The sequence below is a fragment of the Equus asinus genome, chromosome 2, assembly GCF_041296235.1.
Source record: "Equus asinus isolate D_3611 breed Donkey chromosome 2, EquAss-T2T_v2, whole genome shotgun sequence".
Lineage (NCBI taxonomy): Eukaryota > Metazoa > Chordata > Mammalia > Perissodactyla > Equidae > Equus > Equus asinus.
Genome location: NC_091791.1, coordinates 24,059,564 through 24,086,813, shown reverse-complemented (window position 1 = coordinate 24,086,813; position 27,250 = coordinate 24,059,564). Strand labels below are relative to the sequence as shown.

Sequence of the window (27,250 nt, the reverse complement as noted above, 5' to 3'; positions counted from 1 at the left end):
TTTTCACCCCTACCTTGTTTCATTTTGCTTCTCTGCTGCCTGCCAATCTTAAAAAAGATGAAGGTCATCATTTTTCTTTGTGAGAATAAAACTGGAAAAAATATTGAAAGACCTCATATTCTGTGATTTTGCTATTTAGTATTTTTTTCCTTGTGATTTTGGGGTAGAATACAGAAGTTTATGACTATTCAGTGTATTGTTAAGGTAACAGTATGGTCTAGCGCAGTAGATTGCAACCCTGTCTGCCCTTTACAATCATTTGGCAACACTTTTAAAATATATGGATGCCAAGACCTAGGTCCCAGGAATTATGATTTAATTGAGCATTCTGGGCATCAGTGTGTTTTTGTGTTTGTTTTCAGCTCCCCTGGTGATTCCAGTGTGCGGCCAGGATTAAAGACCACCTCCCTGGCGGTTAACACTAGTGTTGTGGAACCAAATTGCCTGAGTTTAAATTCAGGCTCGCTCTTACTATATGTACTTGGGCAATTTACCCAGCTTCTCTCTAATGATTGGCTTTTCTGTCTGTAAAATAGGGATAAATACGAAATCTTTTCATCAAGTTCTTGGGAGGATTAAATGAGATAATGCATTCAGAAGGGCTTAGCATAGAATCTGGCACATTGTAAGAACTTAATAAATATTAAAATATCCAAATGTAGCAAAAAGTTAGTATTTGAAGTATTAAATATTAACTTGCTATTATATATCAAGTTCCCTGAAAATAGAAGCTGATCTCTTAGTGCCAAGATTATCTTAAAATCAGATTAGACCATGTCAGTTCCTTTCTTAAAATCATTCAAAACTCCCTATGGCTTAATCTAACGGGTTAAGTTCAGGTTTAAAGTAGAGATTCACGATCTGTCCCCAGTGCACTTTTGTGTGTGTGTGTATGTGTGTGTGTGAGGAAGATTGGCCCTGAGGTTACATCTGTGCCAGTCTTCCTCTTTTTTCTTGAGGAAGACTGTCTCTGAGCTAACATCTGTTGCCAATCTTCCTCTTTTGCTTGAGGAAGATTGTTGTTGAGCTGACATCTGTGCCAGTCTTCCTATGTTTCATGTGGGATGCCACCAAAGCATGGCTTGACGAGCAGTGCTAGGTCCACGCCTGGGATCCAAACCTGTGAACCCTGGACAGCCAAAGCAGAGCACATGAACTTAACCACTATGCCACTGGGCTGGCCCCCCCAGTGCAGGTTTTTTTTTTTTTCTTTTGAGGAAGATAAGCCCAGAGCTAACATCTGCTGCCAATCCTCTTCTTTTTTGCTGAGGAAGACTGGCCCTGAGCTAACATCTGTGCCCGTCTTCCTCTACTTTACATGTGGGATGCCTACCACATCATGACTTGCCAAGTGGTGCCATGTCTGAACCCGGGATCTGAACCGGCGAACCCCAGGCTGCCAAAGTGGAATGTGCACACTTAACTGCTGCACTACTGGGCCGGCCCCCCCAGTGCAGTTTTTAACCTTCCATTCTTTCCACTTCCTGAGCTCAGGCTACACTGAAGTCTACCTGCCTTCATTTGCCTGCTGCTCAAGCTGCCTGGGATGCTCTTTCCTCCTGTCAAGCTTCTAGTTATTCTTTAAAAATCAGCTTAGAAATCACATTTTTCTGTGAGGTCGTCTCTTCCCTTTTTTCAAAGTAGTTATAACATGGAATGACCCAGGGAGAGCTGGAACTCCAGGTCTTCTTGTAGCCAAGGCAGGTCTATTGTTACTGAGCTATGGTGTCCCTCACTTGTGTTCACAATGAGAAGAATTGAAGTTGTTTAATTTCTTGGCTTGTACTACGTGCCTTTGCTTTCAGGAGAACACTGCCTTGTTACAATGACACTTGAATTAACAAAACAAGAAATGGAGCAAGGCGTGGTGATAGAGAAGGGGCTAGTTCTGGGTAACGTGTATGGCTAAGACTTAAAATCTTCCTAGAGTCAATGTGCCTGTATTTCAACAATAATCCTATGTAGCAGCCATGATGCCAACATTCAGAAAGAATGGGGTTCCACAGCTGACTAAGCAGGTTCCCCAAGTTTCTCCACTCAAGGCGATAGCTCCCAGGACTTTTCTCCTAAATTGAGTAAGCAGGCCTTGGGAGCTGTCAGGAGACAGAAGACCAGGTGGAGGGAAGAAAACTTTTCTTGCATTTAGCAGGATGGAAGCACAAGACATTTAGTCAGAACAGTAAATGGAATGTGACTTCATTTTGAATGTCAGCTTGATGAAATGGGACATATGGCCATGTAAAACGGAATGATTTAATATCAAGAATCATGAAAATGTTTCATGGAATCCATAGCTGAGTCAATTAATTGTACAACTAATTTATATAAGGAAATTTTCCCTTCTTTGAGCACCTGCAGTCCAACGAAGCCTACTACTGAATCGTTTCAAATTGGTCACAGACATGTCAGCGCCTGAAGGGGTCTTAAAGACCATCCAACACAATCCCTCCATTTTGCACATAAGGGAAAGGAGATACAGTGTGAGAGTTTCCTAAGGTCACATGGGGGACAAGTAGTGGTTCTGCACCTGTGGACTGAGTCTGGTGTTCTCTTCCGTCTATGTACGCCATGCCAGCTGGATGAGGATCATTAATGCCAATACCATTGATGTGGCCAAGAGCAGCTACCTGAGGAAATATGCTTCCACATACAGTGACTTTTACCTTCATTTGCCAACCCCAATGCCAACTCATGAAAATATGGAAAACCACATCTAAGAAAGGTCCTCTGAAGAGTCAACTGTACAGCAACAAACACCTATTGAGCGTCTGCTGTGAGACTGAACAGCACTTTTCTAGAAAACAGCTACATGGGCCCCTGCAGTACTGAGTCTGTAAGTAATGCAAGTGATTTCTTTTCTGAGGGCTTTAAATACATGCACCCCTTTTAGGGCCAGTTATTCTCCGTGATGCACATTGCAAAATGTTGCTGAGGAGATCAGACTGAACACCAAAATCCCCTCCAGGCACAGGGATGGTGTCACTTAGGAAAAGACCACAGGCCCAAGGACCCTGGAAATAGGAACTCCAGGACAATGGTAGGTTAGCCAAGGTCTAAGTATTTCTATGGTTGATATAGGGAGGAATACATTTATAGAAAGCATTTTAACAACATTCCAAATGTATGTTGACAGTACGGAGATTACTATTTTGAGAGAACTGATGTGTATGTATTTCTTCCTGGACCCATTACATGTTCTTATATAGATACTGAATTAATGCTATTATAAAATCATATTTTTAAGCTTCTTGAGTAAACATCCCCACTGTATATTGAGAAACTAACCCCGAGGAACAATAAGAGCTGGCACTGTACATTCTTTCAGGAGGGATTAATGGTTCTTCTGAAGAAACTCCAGAGACAGAAATTTCTATACACACTTTTTTTTTTAAACACATCTAGAAATATCTCTAGCTTAATAGCAAGAAGAAATCTGTCCCTTGACAAGATTATCTTGGTTTCTTAGAATAAACCAGCCCAATGCCCATTTTATTTTATATTTACAGAATCTTTTATGGTTGACATGAAACAAGCAATGTCCTAGTTAATTTAGCAACTAAAATTTGCAGCATGTTCCCTGGATCCCAAACAGTATAAACAAGATATAACCATATATAAGTACAACTAAATGGGCTTGTGCTGGTGTGCGTACAAACTGAGATATTTATAGGCACCAATGGAGAAACAAAGAGGAATGGATTTGGGGTTATTTCAGTACTAACATGCAAGAAAATACACAAATAAATACTGATTTCATTTTATTTGAACAAAAGGAACTCATTCATGATCCAGGTAAATGTGTCATCTGCCCTCAGTGGTACCGAGGGCCAGAAATGTGTTTTGGTGTATAGTGGTCTCTAATTTCATTACTTTATGAGCCTATGCAGGTTATTATTTCTGTTTTACAGATGAGAAAACAAGGCCTTAGATTAAATATGTCCTAGATTTCGGTACTGAAGTGTCTATTAAGTATCAAATAAATGTTTGGATTATAGACACAGAATAAAATAAAGTCTTCCCCCTCTTTTCTCCTTCACTCCAGAGGAGCCTTTAGATGATGACTATTGGTGATGGCATCTGCATTTTGTCAAGTGACTACCATCTGCTAGGCATTGTGCTGCATGCTTTATATATAGTATCATATTTAAGCAAACCCCAAAAGCAAATAACAACGTTTTATAGGTTTGAAAACTAAGGCTTAAAGAAGAGAAGCCACTTGATAAAGATAACAGTTAATGGCAGAGGGATTAAAACCTTTATTTGTCTCATTCTAAAATAACTCTGCTTTTCACCAAATAAAACATCCCTCATTATATTTCACTCTCCATCCATTACAGGCTGAGGCCCCAGTACCAGCCTCCTTGTTTTCCCTGGAATGGCTTGCGGAAGGTGTGAGCGCAAAGGGTGAAAAGAGGCGGGAGCCGACAGTGGAGAACACGGCAAGCACTGCTCACACACTGGTCCACAGTGTAATCATTAAAAACCTGACTTCACTGGACCAAGGACTGAGGACTGGTAGTTACAGCCACCTGGAGGGACATTTGGCACCCATTTCAGCTCTTAGTCCAACTATCTTTTCTAAGTCCTAGCCAAAAAATAAAACAAAAATTGCACAACCATTCACTTATACACAGTGAAGCTGATACAAATTTTGGCACCTCCTCAAAACAGCATCTCTATTGGGCATAATAATAACCGATGCTAGAAGGTTTCCATCATGGTGAAGTAGGGAACCCGAGAACACCGCTATATATACAAGGTAATAAGCTGACTGTGAAAGCAAACCATCACCATTTATAAAGGGAGGTATTAAAAAAAAAGGAAAAGGAAGGTTTACCTGCATGCTTCCAACTAAACTCTCTGAAAGGCGATGCTGGGAGATTTGCTTGTTAAGCTTGACTGACATGGGAGAACTGCTTAGCAGACCTCACTCAGTTCAAGTCCTTACTGCCTGACTGCACAAGGGGCTCTGCTGCAGGGGTAGGGTGAGGCAAGTGAGGCGCCCGGGAAGCAAAATTCCTGGAGGCACTCAGTCTCAGCTGACCTTGCACTGTGAGTGCCCTGCACTTCAGCTCAGCCTAAAGCTAATGCGCATTCTGTACTGACTGAGCACGAGATGGCCATGGATGGCTTCAAACTGGCCCTGGAGAGACTGAAGGTGCACTGTGGCTCCTTAATTCTGTAGACCTCCAGGCACTGACACTGGGGCTTGTTCTTGAGAAAACTATAGCGTGGCCCTTTCACCCAGGTCATCTCTTGCTTCTTTTGCCCGAAATGGTCTTCTTCACCTTGTTAAAGGGGGAAATCCTACTCCCCCTTCCTCTCGGCTTTCCCTTACAGAATCTATTGGCATTTGTATTTTAAAGGAAGACGGCAATTAATACAAACTCTAATGTGTGAGACTCACAGGCAGTGTGTGACCAGGAAGCTAGTGTCTTAACCCTTAAGGGGGAGCTATTTGGCAGTGCCTGGATCCTCAGGTCTAAGAAGTAACCAGTTGGCTGGGTGGAATTTGCTCCAGAAGCTAGCAGAAACACGTCCAATTGCCAAAAGAGATTCTAATTATTCTTATATGCTTTTTGGGTTTTTTTCTTTCTTTTAAATTATTTATTTAAAATTGAGGAAGATTGCTGCTGAGCTAACGTCTGTCCATTCTTCCTCTATTTTATGTGGGATGCTGCCACAGCGTTGCTTGATGAGTGGTGCTAGGTCCATGCCCGGGATCCAAACCCATAGACCCGTGGCTGCCAAAGCAGAGCACGCAAACTTAACCACCATGCTACCAGGCCAGCCCCAGATTACTGTTATATGTTTTTAATAACAATTATTATGGTATGAGAACATTAACTGCAGCATTGTTTATAACAGGAGAAACAGGAAATGACCAAAATGTCTATGAAAGAGGATGACTAGTAATCCTAGGTGTTTAATACTATGGAATTAAAAGAAATTAGATGGAAGGCAGATCTATATATTCTGACTTGGAAACATATTTAAGATATATTTTTGAATGAAAAAGGTAAATAGAAGAACAATATATTTAGTAGGAGATGACATACAAGAATAACTTCCCAAATTAGTTTTGCATATTTTTTCTTGGCATGATTATTCACTGGCAAACACAAAGAAAAGTGTTTGGAAGCACGCATATTGAACAGATCAGAATTGTGTGAGAAAGGGGGCCAGGATAGGGGTGATGATCTAAATTGGCTTTTTAAACGTAGAACACACATATATATATTTCTTTGTAAATAAATGTTTTTAAGTGAAAAGTTAAATGCTTAATTGCAGCATTGTAGTGGTTACGACATTAAATACTGAATCTGTACATATGAAATGCCCCTGAATCAACACATAGCCAAGCGACATCTGGGGTGAGGGGCTGGAGTGCCATTAAGAATGGCAGAAAGTTCTTTTCCAATTTCATCTACACTGTACTCTTGCCAACTCTTGAATTGATTACAGACACTGCAAATAAGAACTTGATGGTATGGGGCCTTCTTTGAAGATGATTTCAGGCCCCTGTCCCAGCTAAGGGTCTTCTTGTTCCTAATGCAAAATGTGTAGTTTGCACAATATGCTGATCAGTGGGGTCACTATTGTCACCTTTCCTCCCAACTTTAGGGTCCTATGCAGGTGGTCATGCCTCCACCTGTGAGCACCTTACTTTTGAGAGCAGGGCATTTATCCTACCTGCTGATGGCTCGTATTCATTGTAGGTTCTCTTTATGAAAGCTTGCTCACTGCTGCTGATACTTTTTTTGAAAAAGTTTGAACAGGAAGATGAAACCAGTGGATGTGTAACTTAACAAAAGTCCTTTGGGGTCAGATGCCATCGCGCAGTCCCCACTGATATGAGCAACCTCTGAGCGTGGAGGTAGAGCCCTAGAAAGTAATGTCTGGGACTTTATGATTCATAAACATAACTGCATTGAAAATATTTATATACCTGGACACATCGATGAATCACATTCTAACTCAAATTTTCATTTTATAGGGCATAAATGAAAAATCCCACTGAATAGGATATTATAATTAAACCATTTCTGATATTTTCTTTTATATGAGTCAGGATTTATTTGGATTTCACATTCTATGAAGCCTATTTAGGGGCAGCTAAAAATGTGTGTGTGTGTGTGTGTGTGTGTGTGTATTCTCCATAAACTGAAAAGGGAGGAATCACGTGCCCTCCTTGGGCCTTAGTACAGGGATTTGAGTAACATCTGGAACAATTTAGACCCCTCTGTACTTCAGCCTCCTCTCACAAATATCAAAAACAGAAAAAGAGAACTTCCTTGACTGATTGTGTTAGAGAAAAAAAAATCGATTCTGAAATTAGCTTTAGGGGTTTCAGATGCCCTTTGTAATGTCTAAACATGCTGGTACATGCAAGTAATAAAACTCCTTTGTTTGGCATTAGTTAATTTATTTCATCAGCCCTTTTCAATCTTTTTCCCACAGTACTAGGTGCTGAAGACCCAGCTGACCCAGTACTGTAAAAATGCTATTTGTATTTTCCTCAGATTTTGTGTTATGGTTCAAATAAAGCACAACTTATTCCTTCATTCAAAGGTTCTAGAAATCCCTAACGTCAGAGATAATATTTGAGGTACATGTCTGTGTTTTTCCCTTCCTTTAAAAGAGTAGCATACATTATTTTGTCAATTTTTTTTCAAAAAAAAAACTTTAGAATTTCAAATATAGAAGTACACAAGTGGAAACATGGAACTCCTCACCTCTGCACTGCGACTGCCCTGAGAAATGAGAAGAGGAATTACCAAGTAGAACTGGCCTATTGGTGAGGTTTCTACCCCTCCCTGTCTTTCTCCTTCTCTTCCTCCCTCTCTCTCTTCTTTTCCTTTTTCTTTCTTTCCCTCACTAACTTTCTAATATCAGAATTTTCAAATATGCACAAATGAGAGAAAATAGTAGAATAAATCCCTGTGCCCACCTTAACTCATCTTCACAAATTATCAATACCTATTCCTTTTTTAATTTTTTTTTTTATTGGTGAGGAAGATTGGCTCTGAGCTGATATCTGTTGCCAATCTTCCTCTTTTTGCTTGAGGAAGATTGTCCCTGAGCTAACATCTGTGCTAATCTTTCTCTATTTTGTATGTGGGATGCTGCCACAGCATGGCTTAATGAGGAGTGCTGGGTCCACACCTGGGATCCAAACCTGCAAACACCAGGCTGCTGAAGTGGAGCACGCGAACTTAACCACTATGCCACTGGGCCTGCTCTCCTTTTTTAACATTTTAAAACAAATCTCACATATCATGTATCTCTAAAAGATAAAGTTTCTTTTCTTTTAGCCTAATCAAAATACCATTATCACACCTAAATACATAAGTATTTGATTAGTATAATAAATGTAAATACTTATATTTTGATTAAGTATCCCCTAATATCACCTGTGATGGTTAATTTTATGCGTCAACTTGATTGGGCCACAAGGTGCCCAGATATTTGGTCAAACATTATTCTAGGTGTTTCTGTGCAGGTGTTTTTGGAAGAGATTAACATTTAAATCAGTACACTGAGTAGAGCAGATTGCCCTCCTTTGTGTGGGTGGGCCTCACCCAATCCATTGAAGGCCTCAATAGAACAAAAAGGCTGACTTTTGCTGAGGAAGAGAGAATTCCTCCTGCCTGTCTTCAAACTGGATGTTGGCTTCTTTCCTGCCTTCACACTTGGACAGAAACACTGGCTTTTCCTGGGTTTGGGGCCTGCTATCCTTCAGACAGGACCGACAGTGTTGACGTCCCTGGTTCTCACACCTTCAGACTGGGACTGGAAACAAACCGTCACTTCTCCTGGGTCTCCAGCTTGCCAAGTGACCCTGTAGATCTTGGGGTTTGGACTTGCCCACCTCCATAACTGCGTCATCCAATTCCTGGTAATGAATTTCTTTACATATTTGTATGTGTGTGTAATAGAGACATAAAAACCTATCTCTGGAAAACCCTGACTAATACATCATCTAATCATCAGTCCATGTTTCAATTCTCCAAATGGCTCAAAATGTATTTTTACAGATTATTTGAATTAGAATCCAAATATGTTCCACACACTATTTTTTAAGACTGTAAACAATCAGTTACAGTTGTGGAAAAGTCATGGAATGTTTTCCCTTTTATGGTATTTCTTAAATAAAATTGAATAAGCCCCACAAATCAGAACATTAAACACAAAAGTTTAGAATCTGATTTCATATTTATAAAGATCAGAATGCATGCCTTAAATGTGTCAAGATTGGATATAGAGAGAAAAGGAAACATATTCCTACTAACACTCTTGAAAAGTCAATGAGCTTCTTTTTTGAATTTAGGCTCCACATCTATAAAACAGAAAATGCACATATAAAATAATTTATTTGGCCTTCTGCCCAGGGATGCAGTGAGAGTAAAAGGTAGCTTCACATGATTAATTAATTCCGAAATAAAGTATTAAAAAATAAAGAAATTTATATATTATTATCATCATCATCATCTTCATCTAAGGAAACTGTTTTGTTTCTTCATTTGCAACTGGGGTCATTCTCAGAAGAAATTTGCACTGTAAGGCAAATCTGTGTTATGTTACTAAAATGAACAAAAGCAAATAAATGGTGCAGTAATGAAATAGGCCTGGTCTTTGATTAGAAGTAATTCTGTAAGTTTAACATACTCTGAAAAGCAGCAAAGGTTGACCTCCCAAGGTCACTGCTTCAGACACTCACCCAGTACTATTGAGGTAACTCTGCCCCAAGCTGCAATCCTTTGACAGAGAAGATGGATTGAACCAAAATGCTGGCAGGCACTGACCATTGCTGTGTCGCTCATAACCATAGTCACTGTTAGGGAAAGAGCCAAGAGAAACCTCTCAGTAGGTGGCAAAATTACTAAGAACAATTTCATGTTAGTCCATAGCCAACTTCGACTCTAGTCAATTAGTCAAAAAACAGGCATTCACTGAGTCCATGTCTTTCCAAAAATGAAACGTTTTTTTCCAATGGACTACTTATCAATTACCCATGAAAATATCCTACAGAACCAATTTTGAGAAATGTTGACTCGAAGCAAAAGAGATGCCTTTGTAGAGATTAAGGCTCAATGCCCAATAATTCTAATTAAACTCCTTTAAGCTGAGAGAGTAGATTATGTTCTCATTAGGAGGATACACAATACTGATTGCGGTTGGGCCCAGAGAAAGCTGTAATCTCAGTGTAAAACTTCATTGAAGAGTTTAAACACGACCACATGTGGCACAATCCTCATTTCTGGTGATGTCTTTGGGGTGCTCTTCCAAGACATCTGGATCTAGCAAGAAGAGCTGAGCCAGGTCTCTCTGTGCACAAGCCATATGCTTCAAAGTCACAGCAGAAAAAGAAATGTCCTTCAGGAGTGTGGCGAGCATTCCCCCAAGGAAAACTTTTGTCCTAGGTGGCTAGCACTGTCCATGGGACTAATTGCTTTAAATCTTCTCTCCAGTTTGGAAATAGTAAAAGCCTTTTCTCTTAGCCTCTTCATTCTTGCCTTCAGGGGCCACTGAGTGGCCTGATATTCTTGGCTTCTGGAAGATCAAGCTGGGCACAGAGGATGACAACAAATTGCACCTCTGCATGCACTGACATATCGCAGGAAGCAATCAGCAAGCCTTACTATGAACTGACCCATGGAGGTGTGTAATGGAGGTGAGATGCTGGCACATGAGGGTCACGAAGGGAGAAATAGGGTCAGCTAAGGGGCCTGTCACCAGGCAGCTGGCACTTAGAATTCTGCACTTACCATCTGGATCTGATGCTGGTTCAACACAGCATGGGCAGGAAGACTTCAGGATTGCTCCCTACACCCAGCGTTCATTTCAGGGAATTACCTTACAAATGCTGGAGGATGACAGGCAAGGTCATCTGGAGGGCTGACCAGGGGAGAGCCAAGTCAAGAGAGAACATTCAGTGACAACCACCTTTCATTATGCTACAGTCAAGTGGAATCACTAAAGTTCCAGCTACTGGTAGGAACTCAACAAGGTCACGGCGAGCCTTCCAAAATATTTTCAGAAATCATGCAGTTACAAAAATCTCATTTGACCAGAAAACCTTACAATGGCCTTGTTCATGATTCATTTCCCACTTCTCATAAGACATTTGTTAGTGGGATGAGTAGCAAATTCCAATCACAGATGAATGCAAGAATTGGGCCAAGATTGAGGGGAGTGAGAGACGGGGGAGGGGAGAAACCTAACTGCTGTCCTTACCATGCATTCCCTTTACTCTAGACAGTTTAATGTGGAAAAAAGAAAACAACCAATGACCATGACAACAGCAAAAGACTGGCTTGTTTTGGAACTTTGTCAAAAAGATTCTCAAAGGAACAAACGTGTCCAGGAAATATCAGGGAATTGGGACTTCTTACCTCACTTTTTCTCTTTGGTTTTCTACCAAAGAATAAATTTGTTCTTTGCAAAAGATTGACTGTTTGGAAAAGCCAAAGTTAAACCACTATGGGAAAAATGCTAACTTCCTTTACAAATCCTCCTTGATGAGAGTGGATGAAGGAGAAGCAGTCAGGCTTCGGAAAGAGGGATGTGACAAATGACTTAAAAATTCCATGAAAGTTTTCCCTGTGAATATATTTCAGGGTGTCAGTCTCGAAAGGTAGGACAGGGATAAAATATTTGTGTCATTTTAATAATGTTGCACTGACTGAAACAGAATTCACGGTTGAGGAGGCCCCTGTAGAATTCCTTTTGAACTTCTCTGAAGCTCTGGTGCCCTCTGGCTGAGCCCAGGGAGATACCACACTGGCTGTTGGCTTGCCTTGGCTACCAACGAGAGGGGAACAGCCTTATTGGTGTGACTGCTGGTGATCAATTTTGCCAGACTTGCCCAACACTATTTATTCAGAGAACATCTCCAGAGGTCTACCATGAGAGAAGACTTACTTTTTCTAAGATACATGATATGTACACAGTATCTCAGCCTAGTCACTGATGTTTTGATGATTAGATATGCGACCTGTGGTTGCTACACAGTAAAACGGTTAAAGGAATGACTTTGGTTCTCAGGTTAAGTTTCAATTGTTTAATATTGACATATATATTTTTCAACTGTTTTCTCTAAACTAAAAATATATAAAGAAAAAAGAGGGAAAAAAACAGAACAGAAAATAGATGGATATGACCAAGGGAGTTACCAGCTACTCATCCTCAATAATTTGTCAACCTCACCTGAACGCTAACATTGACCTAGAACAAGGTGAGGGCATTGCTGGCCCCATAAGCTACCTTTCTGCTTACTGAATGCTCCAAAAAGAATGCTACAGCACTCTGAATTTATTTAACTTCTAAATGTCTCAGTATTATTCCAGTTTAAATCAGTATAGTCCTGGTAAAGGGAGAAGTCTCCTTTACCACTAGGTTCACAGAGCCATAGATTGGCAATGCCACTGAATCCATCCTTGCATTGAATTCAGAAACGTCTGCCACAGCTTGCATAGCAATAGTCAGCTAACCACTGACTGAAAATTTGTAGGGATAGAAAATTTACTATCTTATAAGGCCATTGTTCTACCATGGGGAACCCTAGATTCTAGAAAGTTTCTATCTCAAGTACAGATATGTTTGCTCTCTGAAAAGTCCAATTCTTATTTTCAGTGTTGCTGTCTGAAGCAACTCAGGGTGGATCTGGTCTCTCTTTTTGTCCTAAGATCTAACAAATATGTGAAGATAATTACCTGCCATCTTCTGAATCCTCTTTAAGTTTAAAGAAACTCTTGGCTTTTCCATATTCACATGTATATTGCTAGTAAGCCATGATGGCCCCAAGAGGCAATTTCACAAGAATATGAAGCTTGTCACTTAGCTCTATGTATGTTACTATTACTTCAGATCTAAGTTTTCATTAAGGCTCATATGGATCTGATTCACAGAACGACTGCATGGGATAACAGCACAAGCTCACCAGTCAAAATCAGCCTCTGTGCATACACAGGGTTCAGACTCCATAGCTCCTGCGTATTTTCCTTGCATACATTTCCGCTCAGATCTTCGCTTCTTATATATCCTCTTTGCTCCCATGATGCATGCCTCCCCCTGTAAGGAGACAAGGATCTCACGCAGTTGGGCACACAGATTGGACCTTCCCTGTTCCATACCAAGACAGTTCAGGGAGATGTTCTCAAACTTCAGTGTAATCTGGACTTGGGTAGCCTGCTTTGTTCTAATGGAATTTTCTTTTCAATATCTAGAGCCTTATTATAGAATGTGACTATAAAGGCAATCCTAAGAAGGGTTGAACGTGTGTGTGTAAAAAAAATCCTTAACTCTATATATTCAGCAAACCTTTACTTGGCCAGGTGTTGGGCACAGTGCTATGAGGGACACACAGATAACTAAGACTCAGCTAATAACAAGTTTGTTACCAACAAATATGTAATAATTAAGCTCAATTCTCCTATAATAAAAGAGTTATACATTTGGTCCCTTAAGAGGACATGAAAGAAGAGTACTGCTAAGAAATATAAAGATCTATTTTGCCCGATGTATTATGCCTCTGCCCGCACAACATTATACCACTGATTTTCTGTCTGTCTACCAGACAAGTGAGACAACTAAATTCAGTGTTTCTCCTCAAAATAAGTAAAACCTTTGAATATCACAATGCTTGTGCATTCTGAAGGGGAAAATATCAGCCATGTAAATGAGTAATAATTTTACTGTTAAGTCTCCGAATAGAGTACGTGATTCTGGCTGATGCGGCCCTCACTGTCAAATAGAGCTCTCTTTGTGTGTCTGAAGGACCAGAACAGAGATTTGTCTAAGCTACTATCAACTATCTTTCTTGAGCAAACTCATGTTAATTGGCTCCGTTACACATCTACATGTAACCATATTACTTAGTCAAGGTTTGGGGTATATGACAGGTCACTGCCTAAAGATAGTGATGACTTTGCAGCAAGAGTCTCTGCCATGTCCTTTGAGAGATGAGCAGGATGACTTCTGCCTTAGGAAATCAAAGGATAGATGCTTTCAGCCAAGCATGTTGATATGAGCTGAACAGCTGAGGGGCCAGGACGAAGGCAAGGTTCCTATTAATAATTCTGCACACTTGTACCATGAGTACTTTGGAAGGAGGTAAGAAGCCCTACCTAATCCCAGAGGATCACAGCGGTCGGGAAGAAGGATGTTACTGGCACTGCTCAGCCAGTGTAATTTTGTTATTTTATGTCACCGTTTGCATTGCTAGATAAAATTGAAGATCCTTTCCTCACCCCTGCCCCCACCCTGCAATCACATGACACATTAGATAAATTATGTTCAGATCTCTGTGCAGAGTTAGTATTTCATTTTGAGTTGTAAGTCTAAGCCAAGCACATTTGAATTTTATCTCATTATTTCCTAGTACAATAAAAACAGAAATTACTTCACAACCAGTTATAAATATTGAGTTTGTTCACTGCTGTAGAACACAAAACACATAAGAAAGCATGAGATGGGCATTTTAGCTTAGAACACACCAATTCCTACACTTTAATGATTAGCTTTCCCCCAACACACCCCATGCCTCCTACTCGACTCAACTGCAGCTCCCTTCCTCCTACCTGGCTATGCAGCTGCCAGGGTCTGTAGTCCTCCTCGGCACACCGTCTGTCAAAAATGGACTTGTAGTCCACTTTGACCAACTGCCATTCAGAGCGGTGGCTGAAGTGTCCAAACACTCTACAGAGTTAATGATGACAAAAATAATCACAATAATAACAATGCCAACAGTTATAACAACAGCAAGCATTGGCTGAGTGTTTATGATGAACTTAGCATAATCCCAAGCACATTACATCGATCATATCATTTAATCCTCAAAACACACTTATGTGGAAGGTACTATTATTGGTTCCACTTTTATGTGGGTAACTTGAGGCTTAAAGGGTTTTGTTAACATGCAAAACCCAAAATCAAGTCACTGTGAACTGGTAGTGTCAGAATCCAGGGTGTTTGACTTAAAAGCCCACTTCTATATATTATACCACATGAATGGTTGTCAAAAAAAAAAAGATTGAGAAAACAATCACAAATGATGCAGTCTATGTGGTCCAAGACTATACTTCCAGCTTCTCTTGCTAAGGCACAGGTTCCCATAGTTTCCACGCTCTTTTACATTCCCACGTCCCTAGGGAAAGTCGGCAGCAGAGCCAAGAAGTTATATATTTCTTACACAGTGCATTCTGCTCTCCTTATTCACAGAGACTCAGGCAGTTAATGAGGTGTTTGAATCATCAATTGTAGGCGTGGATAAAAGCCACAAAGTAGCCTTTTCAGTCAGCTTTTTTTCATCTATGTTTTGGAAATATAAAAATTGAATAAAGACAAATATTGAAAAACTACTATTCTAGCTATGTTTACCATGGACAAAAGTGTAGATGTTAGGCATATTAAATTTTTGTTGATCTTTCTGATCATTAGAAAAAGGAGGGAAGAAAAAATTAGAAAATGTACCAATTGTTTCCTTTCATTTTTAAACTTTCATTGATGACAGGATCAACTACTTTAAAAGCTTCCCTCTCTATTTTCCATGTCCAATTTTCCAGGAGGAAAAAAAAAAAAATTACCACTTCATATTTTAAATTCAAAGCTCATGTTTTGAAACCCATAGGCAGGCAAGTCATTAATCACGTCTTTCACGAATTAATGATCATCACTTTCCAGACAAGAATGACTGCAAATATAATTTCACAAGAACAGATTGTTCTCATGGTTTTCCTAATATGCCTCACAATTGGGTTAGGTAAAGAGCCAGGGAAAAATAAAATCCTTTGTGGGGTTTTGATCAAGCTTTGTGTTCTGTCTTAAAGTGAAATCATTCTTGCACGCCTGTGATTTTCTCTATATCAAGTATATTATTAAAGTTGTAAATTTGTAGTTTTATTTTCTGTTGAAATAATCACTTCTAGTCTCCCTAAGCCCATTCAGTACAGGAAGAAATAAGCTGTGCCCTTCTGCTGCCAGCCCTCAGTGTGGGTTTCCTCATAATGAATAAAGAGCCAAGAAAATGGCCGCCCACATTTTTCTTTCCTCTTTGTTGGAGAATCATGAAGTTAGATGCACTGTCTTTGCTAGCCACTTCAAACCTAACAGTAGCAAAGTTAACAGGCTCAGCTAAAAAATAACGTGTTTCTGGATTGATACTAAGACTAGAAGACATCATAGTTTTCCACTTACGTCATGATTAGAGTCTCTTCCCCGGGCTCACCCAGAACCCCATCCACAAAAAGTGGAATAGATGTGAAACTGTATTTGCTCCAAGATCTCCCTTCATCAAAACTCAACCTAATGACAGAAAAAATAACAGCCATCAGATCTCAAAAGAAAAAAAAAAATCCTTTCAAAGGAAAGATACTATCAACAGGGAGAGAATTCATTTAAAAAGTACCCGAGGCATTGTCAAAGTGAGCCTTTTATATGAATAAGTGCTCTTAATTACATAAGAAGGTAGAAATACAGTTAGCCAAGTGATTTGGGACCCAAATGTGTTATAACATCAATAAGGGAAGAACTGCATGAAACGGGAATAATAATAAGTCTTTGAAAGAATTTTTTTTTAATTTGGATATTTAATTAGGTCTTAGATCTCAATGTGACCCGCTCAAAAACCTCTCTGTAATCTAGCAGCAAGCTTTGCAGTTGATTCTGAAGAGCAATGGCCTTATGGGACCTACTTAGATGGACTTGACGCAGCCCCCTCTAAGAGATGGAACCCTAGGCAGAAGCCCTCTTACACTGTTAGAAATCCCAGCTGACTCATTGAGAGTAGGAGGAGAGAGGTCTACAAATCTGATGGTCACACAAGATGTTTCCTTTGCTCTGCCTTTCTCTATGGATGCCTTCCCCCGAGCTACGCCTCTCTTTCTCTTATTTTTGCAGCTTCCTCTTCAGTCAACAAAGTAACCAACAGTGGAGGCAAAACAAGGTTTTCGACTTTGAACAAGCTCGCACGTGGAGAGAGACACTTTTAAAAACACAGATGAAGGAGTCTATTGGAAACTCCTCTGGAAGTGAGGCCTTGCATGTCCACCTGTGAAAGACCTACAGGTAGAGTTGCAGAATGTCACCCTTGAAAAGGAATCTAAGGAGGTAGGAACAGGAGAAATGAGATAGGAGCAGAAGTGTCCTGAACAGCTCATGTCTGTGCAGAACACATATCATGAACACAAATATTAAACTCCAGGAGACGTTATTTGGGAAAGGTGACTGCAAGAGTTAAGCTACTCAGAGATTATACCTGACACACCATTCTACCCATGGTTACGCTGAAGGAATAAGGTACTGGGCGGGGGCGGGATACTGTCACATTCAAAAACCATAATGCAATTCCTCTCTCAGGGGCAGAATCAATCAGCTTCTTTCTTTCTCTCCCTCCTCCCCTCCTTCCCTCCCTCTCTCCTTTCCTCCACCTTTTGTGAAACTGAAGGCAACAATCCTATTTTAATAGAGCAAAGGTATAAATAATGTTTGAGTAGACCTTGACATTTTACTACAAACGCAGTCGCAATCTGATGGCCTGACTCCTAAACTAGTCTTCGCAGTGTGGAACTATCAGGTGCATGACTTATAGGTAATAGGTGCCTTTACCAGAGATGTCGAATTGGGAGAGACGTGTGCTTCATAGCAACGAGGACTCCGCCTTGATCCAGATACAAAACGCTGTGCTCTTCTTCAAAGATCTGAAAGAGGAAAACACAGACATATGGATACACATCCACATCCATGCATACCCAGAACTCAGAGAAGTAGGCTTCACATGAGGGGAAAAATCCTTCCCATGATAGAACTAGGTTTCCCAAAATCTTTGGGAACTACATAGGGTGGGCTACATATACCACTGGAGTTACATAAAATGATTTTAGGTGCACCACAAAAGAAATTTAAAAAATAAATAGTTATGTTTTCATGTCTATATCCCTGTCTTTTTGTGGTAAGTTATTTAATCTCCATTCATGATGATGTCAGAATACTGGATAATTGTCCACATTGGGTAACATCGTTAGGTGGAAGAAACCTTAGAGATACTTTACTTCAACTTTCTCATTTTTACAGATGAGAAAAGTACAGTTTAGAGAGATGTGGTGACTTGCTTAAGATCATGTATATAGTAATTGATGGAGCTGGGACTTACAGCACCACAGTGCCCTTTCCACATGTAATTATTTCAAAGTTTCCAAGTACTATAGAGGAAAGGTGTTCTTGTTAATTCATAGATTCTCTACTAAGTCATAAAGTAGTTCTGATCAAAACGGAACTATTGGGCCCAGCCCTGCGGCCGAGTGGTTAAGTTCGTGCACCCTGCTTCGGTGGCCCAGGGTTTCACAGTTTCAGATCCTGGGTGTGGACACGGCATCACTCATCAAGCCATGCTAAGGCTGCATTCTACACAGCACAGCCAGAAGGACCCACAACCAGAATATACAACTAGGTACTGGGGGCTTTGGGGAGAAGAAGAAGAAGGAAAAAAAACCAAAAACGAAATCATCATCTTTGAGCATATGTGTCATTGAGTCTTTCTCCAAATGTGGAGAAACTAATCTGAAGTCAAATGGAGACAGGCTGAAAACAATTTGCGAGTCCTCTCTATAAGATGCATTCTGTTTTCTCAGAGTCACATTGTTAGTATAGCCTTGTCTGTGGTTACACTACAGACATAATCTTTTTCCCCTTTGTTTACTTCTTATATGTAAATAAGGACTATAGTATATATCCTAAGAATACAGAAGTAGAGCCTTCTTTGCTTTGTTTGGGGTGGTGGAAAGAAAAAAATGGGATCCTGGCTCTCTAACTATTTTCCAGAGGAAGCTTAATAGTCCTTGTTCCTACATATCTCCAAGATCAATAGCCCTTGGGTTTCTTAAGCAAATTTCTTTACTGCCCTGTTCTTCTGAAAACATGTGAATCACACTGAGGAGCTACAAAGGGTCTGAAACTAGGAAATAGTAACTGGACCATAACATGAACATCTCTGTCTAAAATTTAAAGCAGAGTGTTCTCATGGCTGTGTGATTACCTGTGCATTAGATTTCAATTTACGGTGCTAGTTATTGTATGATAATTAAACGTCAGTGGGTTATTAAAACATATTTATTGAAGTGTAACAACCATGCATTAGGCACAAATCTTGTTATGATTGCTAAACCTCATTAAATGCCTGTTTTATGAGCTATGGGTATCTAATTTTCATTCAGAAGAAAGAAAGGAAGCATTTAAGCTAAACACATTGCTTTAAAGTGATCCCATTTCTACTTTCCTAACATATGCACCCTGATGGTTATTACTCTGTCTTTTGTACATGAGATTTAAACATCTCCGAACACCACCTGGGTAACGGCTATTTTCTCTATCACTCAGTTCCTCTCTATTCTGACTTCAAGACAAGGGGACTTATGGAGGCAACTAAGTGCTAGATATATAATCCACCATCTAGGCACCATGTTCCCTGTACGATAAATTCTTTGGGATTCTGGTTTTCTTTTACAGGAAAAATTCAGAGATATCTAATTCGGTTTCATCATCACTTAAACACTTTCTTATACCTGGGTTCCAAATAAGGTTCATTTTTATTGAAAGGCAAAAAAATCAAATTGCATAAATATTTGCTAAACTCAAAGACTTGTTCAAGACTTTCATAAAACAAAAAGGAAAATAACCACATTGGCTGGTTGTAGGATTTATGTGGAGCTAAATAAGGTCCCAGAATTGAAATTTGGGCAATTTTTCTGTCATTTAAACTTCAGAAATGGGACCCAGGATACTTTCTTACCTGCCTCCAGGTGTTCCCTGCATCGGAAGAGACAAACATGCTGATGTCGCTATCTGAGAGTTCAGAGCCGATGTTACCTAGAAAGAGCACATCACCATTAGCGAAGGGAACTCTCTGCAAAAGCTAACAACGGGCTATGCTGGTGTCCGCATTGCCTGAGATGGAGTTAGACTGTAAACAGCTCTGAGCAGGGCTTTTCAGCATACTTGCTTCAGGGTCAATGGTTTAGGTGCCTTTCAAAAATATTTTTAGCTTGCCCATTAAGTTCCAAGCACAGATAGCTAGGTCCTTAAAATAAACACAATTTACAACAGCAAGCAAAGCAGGAAACCTTCTTACCTGAAGCCACTATGATGCTGGGAGCTGTGTCTCGGCTGGCAATGATCCCTGATGTGTAGGGATTCTCAGAGACCTTAAGGTGAAGGTGCAGTGAGCAATAGGGCTGTGAAGAGGAGAGATGAGTGTTATAAAAGTGCATAATCTAAACGGTCATTTACAGCCAAGATTTCAGAGCATCTGTCCAAACAACCACCCCTCCCATCCATCCGTCCCTCCATGTGCCCACCCATTCACCTATCTTCTCATTCCACAAATACCTGGTGTCCACTCAGTATAAGACAGCTGCCAAGTTGGTAATGGAGAGAGCACCTTCATTTTAAGTATGATCTACTGCCTTAATTGCCATTTGGTCATTCAACAAACATTTTAGTATTTTACCTGTAAAACCCTAGATGTAGTTTATGAAAGAGTTAATTGACCAAAATTTGGTCTCTGCCATTACAGAGTGTATAATTGAAAATCTATTGATTACTATAAAGAGAGAATATTTTAACAGCCATAAGACCAATATAGACAAAATATGAGATTCTAGAGGGTGACAGGACTACGGCCAACTTTGGATCAGGGAAGACTTCCAGGGGAAAATGATGCCTGAGGCAGAGATGGGTAGGATATGAACTGCCAACGAGACGTTCACAGGGATAAGGAACATTTCAGGCCTGAGTAATATTAATAACAAAGAAAAGAAGCAGAAGAGTCGAGGTATGAGCAATACAGTACGTAGTCAGGAAAGACTGAGGAGAAGTGGGATATGAAGCCAGGAAAGAAGGTTTGGTCAGGCTGGGAGGGCTTGGAAGAAGTCAGGCAGCATCTCGTAGCCACTCTTCATTTGAGATCCTGGTCTCAGTTGGATAGAAGTTGTATGACGTGTCCTAACATCTACTAGATAATTTACACAGTGTTTCTATCAGGGTATTATCAGATTCAGTATTATTCAATATAAAGGTCATATGTGTAGACAAAGTGTACACAAAATGTGTAATAATTTAAATGAAAATTTAAGGGACTTGTTTACTGTGCATAAAAATCTTGATCAAATTCTCTGATTAAGATATCAACAGTTTTCAGAAACAGGATAGTACATCTTATATTAATTTCATTTAAAATAGTTCTTGTACTGAGCTGTCAAAAACTACAAGTTTGTGTCTGGACTCACATTTCTTTTCATCTCTCAGGAAGATTATTTTCTAGTCTTATCGACTTGAGTTTTTGAAATCACCAATGTATCTCTGATATTACTTTTATTCTGCCTTGTAAGTCTCAGCCAGCAGATATTCAGAGAGTTACAGAGGTACAATGATTAAATTTATATGGGATGGAGTAACTGACAAAATAAAAATGAAAATCAGGAATAAAAGCAGCCAAAATACTGATAAAATAAAACAGTGGATCACAATAGGGTCTTTTCCTCACTCCCAACACATTGAGTAAAGTCTCAAGGAATAATGACAGAACTAAATTATGGGTTTGTATGAAAATTTCATGTAAAGTTTTCAAAAAAGGCGTTTTTACTTTGTAAGATTCCGTAAGAATAAAGAAGACAGAACTTAAAGGAAGAAATAGTCAGACCCAAACACTTGGCTGCCTTTGTCCAAGAGGAAGACTAGAATAGGTATTGCTGTATGTTTCAGGGGTCCCAGGACAGCACTGCACAACACTCAGACGGGACGCACCAGAGGTGTCAAACCATTTTTCATGAAAGTTTTCCCGAGAGCTGCAGTCTATCAGGATCTCCCCTTTTCTGATCTACAACAGTTTATTAACCATGCAAAATGCTATATTATCTACTTGAGGAATGTACAGTTTTATCTCCCTAAGAGGAATACTCTAAAAACAAAGAGAAAACATCAACTACTACTTTGTGTCTTCTGTGGAACCCAGCAAAGGATCTAAAAGACAGTCCATAATGCCTTAAATATCAAGCAATACTTTTATGTTAGGACATGAAAGACACTACTTTACTATTTTACTCAGAACCATGGCAGAAGTACATGAGTTTATTTATAAACCACACTATCAGAGTAATGTGAGTATCTCCAGGACATTCCGAGAAGTTCCTCACTCCTTGGGGATTATGTGTAGTCATATGGATTTAGTGGAGGGCATTTTGTACCACCCGATAGAGCAGGACATCCCTGGCCAAGGGAGCACCCAGTTTGCAATCTTGAGCCAGCCACCTGCCACATCGGTCATCACTCAGTGGTCTGGAAGACTGTGAAGCTCATTGCCACCCCATTCAGGCATTATGTAATATAGGGCACTTGTCTACAAAGGAAAGAGGGCATTTTCAATTGGCCATCTCAGCACTGCTCTGTTGCTATGGTTTTCAGAGGCCTGAGATAAATTAACCTGAGAAGAAAAGACACTAGCTCATGCAGTAGCAGCAACATTAGAAATGATCTTTTTGGTGCACTTTTTCTTCCACTCTCACATTTGTAGTACTGGATTGCCCCCAGCTGGTACAAGGAGAATATTCTGTGGCTATTTTTTCTTCCATTTTTTCAAGGAAGTTATATAGTCTACATCAATGTTTGAAGAAAAACAATGTTACACGATTCATCTTCACCTTTTTAACTGAAGCTTTTGTACCTGACCTGTTTTGGATATTTGTGAAAGTCAAGTCACCAAAAATTCATAGAGAGGTTTATTATAATCGTTATCTAGCCACTGCAAACTCCTGGAGGATACAAGACAAGGCTTTCTAATTTTTAGGAACATTTTGCCCCAGCAGTGGGCATCTGTCTACCTCTCTTCCTTCCTGCCTTCTTTCCTTCTGTTAGCAAACGTGTACTGAGTACCTGAGTATCTTTCCAGAGTTATCTCCATCTCAGTACAATCAAAGCACAGCTTGTTCCAAAGGCATTCCTCTATTTTCTACCCCTTTGCACGTTCAGAAAATAGAGAATTACATCCTGAAACCACTGTGACCTAAGAGTGGACTTACACAGAGTAGAGGGACCAGCATGCATGTTTAGAAGCTGCACTTTGTGCCCTTACTCACAGGGCTTGGAATGTCATCAACTGGTCAATTTTAGGAGCAACTAGAGCTTTAGTCGTTAATCTTCTCAGGGTCAGGTACAGAGTTTGAGAATCTGAGACAAATTAAGGACTCTTTCCCAAGAAAAAGTGCACAAAGGCAAGTGAACACACTTTTGTATTCAATTTCAGGGAGGTCACAAACTCTTCAAGCCCATTGTGGACCTCTAGGTCCCTATTACTTTTCTTTTGCTTTATTCTTTTCTTTTTTTATTTCAAACAACAAAATCCTTTGGCCATCACAAATGTTTGAGAAATGTCTGTTGGATTTAATTGATCCATTAAATAGCTATTGTCTTCTTAGCAGTGTGGATGGCCCAAAGAGAATTACTAAATGACAGAACATTCCTCCACCACAATATAAATCAACTTAAACAACTATTAGATTACTTGAAGGTCAATCAGCTACTCATTTTACTTCCTCTCACCCCTCCCCGCTCTCTGTATTAATAGCCTTTAGATCTCATCTTCATGTTACCTTTATCCCTATGGCTCCTAATCTCAGTATTTTGCTGAAAAGCCAGATCAGAACATTCATAAACAATAAGGCAGCAGGTAAATTCCCAAACAATGTCCCCCAAATCCACCCCCACACATATACACTTGTGCTGTTTCTGCGCTGTTTGGCCTCGCTTGGAGCTAGGAATCCATTAGATCTTCAGTAAGGAGTCAATATGAAAGAAGAGGGAGACCCCTGGGCCATTTGCTTGGGTATGGGGCATCTAGCTCGGCTCCAATCTAGTACAATGTATAGATTCACAGACAGTGCAAAGGAAGTGGAAAGCAGAGTCAAGAAGCAACTTGGGTAGCTGGCTGCTTAGCTCTAGTAGAAAACTGCCAACTGCATCCACAAAGAAGTCACAACCTCTCTCCATGAAACACTTTGCTTTCCCTAGGGGCCCGATGATTTGTCACAGACTCAGCTCACAGATCTTGCCTCTTGGGAGCCCAATCCTGAGGCTTTGGAGGCAGGTGGACCATGACCTGTAATACCCCATCTAATTGTACAATGCAGTCTTCAGAGGAAAGACATCCCAGCTGAGCCCTCCAGGCAATCAATATAAAAGCCCTAAAAATACAGCCCCAAATTACCCTGAATGTCTTATTTCTATAGAACACATTTAACCAGGAACATTCCATTTGGGGCTGTAATTCTGAACTTGTTCCACATTTGTAGCAGCCCTGCTGGAAAATCTCTTTTCTAATCACTAAGCTGTGCTTTTGGTGACACTGTCACTTTCCACGTACTCACAATCTAAAATCACTTTTTATCTCCTCTCTCCCACCAGCTCCCCAGTCTAAAGAAGGTTTTTAACAGTCAGGGTCTCCTGTAGCTCAAAGATGTTCTTTCCTGTTTTGTGCCTTTGGCAGATTTTTATAAAATGATTTTAGTTTCTCCTCCCCACTCCCTTTGTCATTTCCCCTCCTCACCCTGCTGTCTGTTTTCTAAAGCTCACATTGAAATTACAGTCATGTGCCACATAACGATGTTTAGATCATCGTCGGACTGCATATAGGATGGTAGTCCCATAAGATTAGTACCATATAGCCTAGGTGTATTGTAGGTTGTACTATCTATGTTTCTGTAAGGGCACTCTATGATGTTTGAACAATGACAAAAATCACCTAATGACACATTTATAGGAACATAACCCTGTTGTTAAGTGATGTATGACTGTACATTATACAATACGGTTAATGATGGAGGAAGGCCAAAAGACTCCTGGGTACTATACATCTAGGGCTCATTAATTCATCTTTCCTCAACCTTAAGGAGCCTACTGATTTTGTCAACTTTTGGGTCAACTTGAGCCCGTGAGCTTCAGAGATGGATATTACGGCAAATCCTTCAGTGTGGCTATCAGTGGCAAATAAAGGCTTTCACAGAAGTCCAAATGTGTAACACAAACAAAACCCATCAATGGGGCATCCACTTCAAACAGACACAATACCCACAACAACAACACGTGTGTTGAGAAGCTACCATGTGGCGGGTAGGATTCTTGAGCTGGTTCTTTGGAGTGGCTGAAAAAGAGCCACAGTCTCTATGCTCATGGAGCTCCACTTTAGCAAGGGAAGATGGACAAGAAAGTCAACAAATGCACGTGCTGATTTCAGATAATGAGAGCGGTCATGAATAACAAAGGTTGGAACAAGTACAACTTTAGAGAATGCTCAGGAAAGCTCTCTGAGACTAAAGCAAACAAGCAAGGATGTGAACATCAAGAAAAAGCCAGAGTAGAATGGCATTTTAAGAGCAATAATGGCAAGTGCAGAGTCTAAGACAAGGATGAGCACAGTGAGTTAGTGGTATGGAAAGAAGCACCATCCTTCCCCAGCGCGGCCTGTGTGTAAGGAAGGAAGAAAGAGAGAGGCTGAAGAACAGGCAGGAGAAACAGACAGGTGCCAGACCATATGGGACCTTGAAGGCAATGCTTAGGTGTTTGCATTTTATTCTACCTGAATCAGAAAGTCATTAGAAGGTTTAAGTAAAGGAGAGTAATGATCTGAATTTTTAAAGCTCAAGTTGATCCTATTTCCACAAAATTTTAGAAAAGAGAAATCTAATCTACAGTAAAGGAAAGCAATTAGTGGTTGTCTAGGGCCAAGACTAGGAACACTGACTGCGAAGGTGCACAAAGCAACTTGTTAGGGTGATGAAAATGTCCCATCTTGACTGTGGTGGTGGTTACATGGGTATATACATTTGTCACTATTCATCAAATTATACTTATAAAACAGGTGCTTTTTACATAAATATGTCTTACCCAAATCAAATTGGATTTAAAAAAACCAAAGTTCAAATTGGTTGTTGTGTGGAGAAGAGATCGCCTGGGAGACATTGGAGGAGCAGCTAGGAGCCTGTCACTGTAGGGGAAGTGGGAAATGATGGTGGCTTGGATTAGCATGGTCCCAGCGGAGATGAGAAGTAAACTGACAGTGTATATCAATATTGGAGGCACAGCAATAAGACCTCCTAACACTGAGCAAGGGCTGGAACAGGGAACACCTCACTAACTACTTTGTGTAAGAGGCATTTCTAATGGTCCATTTATGATGCCAGAGCATCCAGGCAAGCTTCTAGAGGTGATATGGTTAATTCTCTCTCATGACCATTTAATCTCCAAAGTGCACGGTGGGACAGAGGACCACATTAAGGCACTGGTGCATCTCATGCATCTTTGGCTAAATATCATGATGCTCCAACTTGAAATAGCTAAACTAGGAAGGTGGCCTTGTTTTTTAAAATGCTACTGAACTATGCCTTGCATAGAGTGGGTATTCAATAAATAACTGTTACATTTACTTACTCCGTCACCCACCGGCTTTGTGCACTTACTATAACAACTGGCTTTTTTTTCCCTCTGTAAGTTGCCAGTAATAATGATAGAAGCTGAGTGGGAGGCTGAATTTCAGACTGCTTCCCTGATGCACAGTGACAACTGTGATATCCTCTGCACTAATAAGGTCAAGCTTTGGCTGCTGGCATCTTCTCGAGTAGGAGGGTGACCCACCTATAGCTGTATGAGATGAACCTGCACAGTGACTGTTCAGACTTCATGGGACAGAAGGATGCAAGCTGAACGTGGATAACATCAAAGTCAGAACTGTATGAAGAGCGTGAACACTGATGTATGTATTTATATATATATGTATATATCCCAAGCCCTTCTTACTAAAATAAGAATAGGTCTCCCCTCTAGATTTATATACTGCTCTCTCCCTTTTATGAATTTAAATACAACTTCTGAATTGTTTTACAGAAATTAGCACTTAACTATACTTTCTTTTGTAATTAATCTCTTCCCACCCTCCTGCATTCACTCAGTATCTATCCATGTGTCAAGTACAAGGCAGGCACTAGAACTACTAAGAGGAGTGAGACGTGACCCTATAATCTTTCATTTATTAATCTAGTCTTTCTCAAGTAGACTGCAAACTCCTTGAAGGCACGACTCATCTTTGATCCCTCTCTCGGATGCCATCATATAATCAAACATATAAATAACTTCAGGCTGATCTATTTATTACCCAAATGTTAGACATTAAAAGAAAGCCATACTTCAAAGCAGGCATCAGCAAACTTTT

The 27,250-nt window shown here is 40.1% G+C and overlaps 1 protein-coding gene across 7 annotated transcripts in view; it reads right to left on the bottom strand.

Moving 5' to 3' along the window:
• Positions 1–27,250, bottom strand: part of SORCS1 (sortilin related VPS10 domain containing receptor 1) — a 475,161-nt gene that overhangs the window by 71,204 nt on the left and 376,707 nt on the right. For all 7 annotated transcript variants that reach the window (XM_014844792.3, XM_044751163.2, XM_044751161.2 and 4 more), the window contains exons 11-17: positions 20,126–20,228; positions 19,787–19,863; positions 17,608–17,699; positions 16,198–16,305; positions 14,583–14,700; positions 12,944–13,074; positions 9,722–9,835 (exon numbers count right to left, since the gene is read on the bottom strand). In XM_014844792.3, the coding sequence (XP_014700278.3) occupies positions 9,722–9,835; positions 12,944–13,074; positions 14,583–14,700; positions 16,198–16,305; positions 17,608–17,699; positions 19,787–19,863; positions 20,126–20,228 (743 nt within the window). The remainder of the gene's footprint in view (positions 1–9,721; positions 9,836–12,943; positions 13,075–14,582; positions 14,701–16,197; positions 16,306–17,607; positions 17,700–19,786; positions 19,864–20,125; positions 20,229–27,250) is intronic.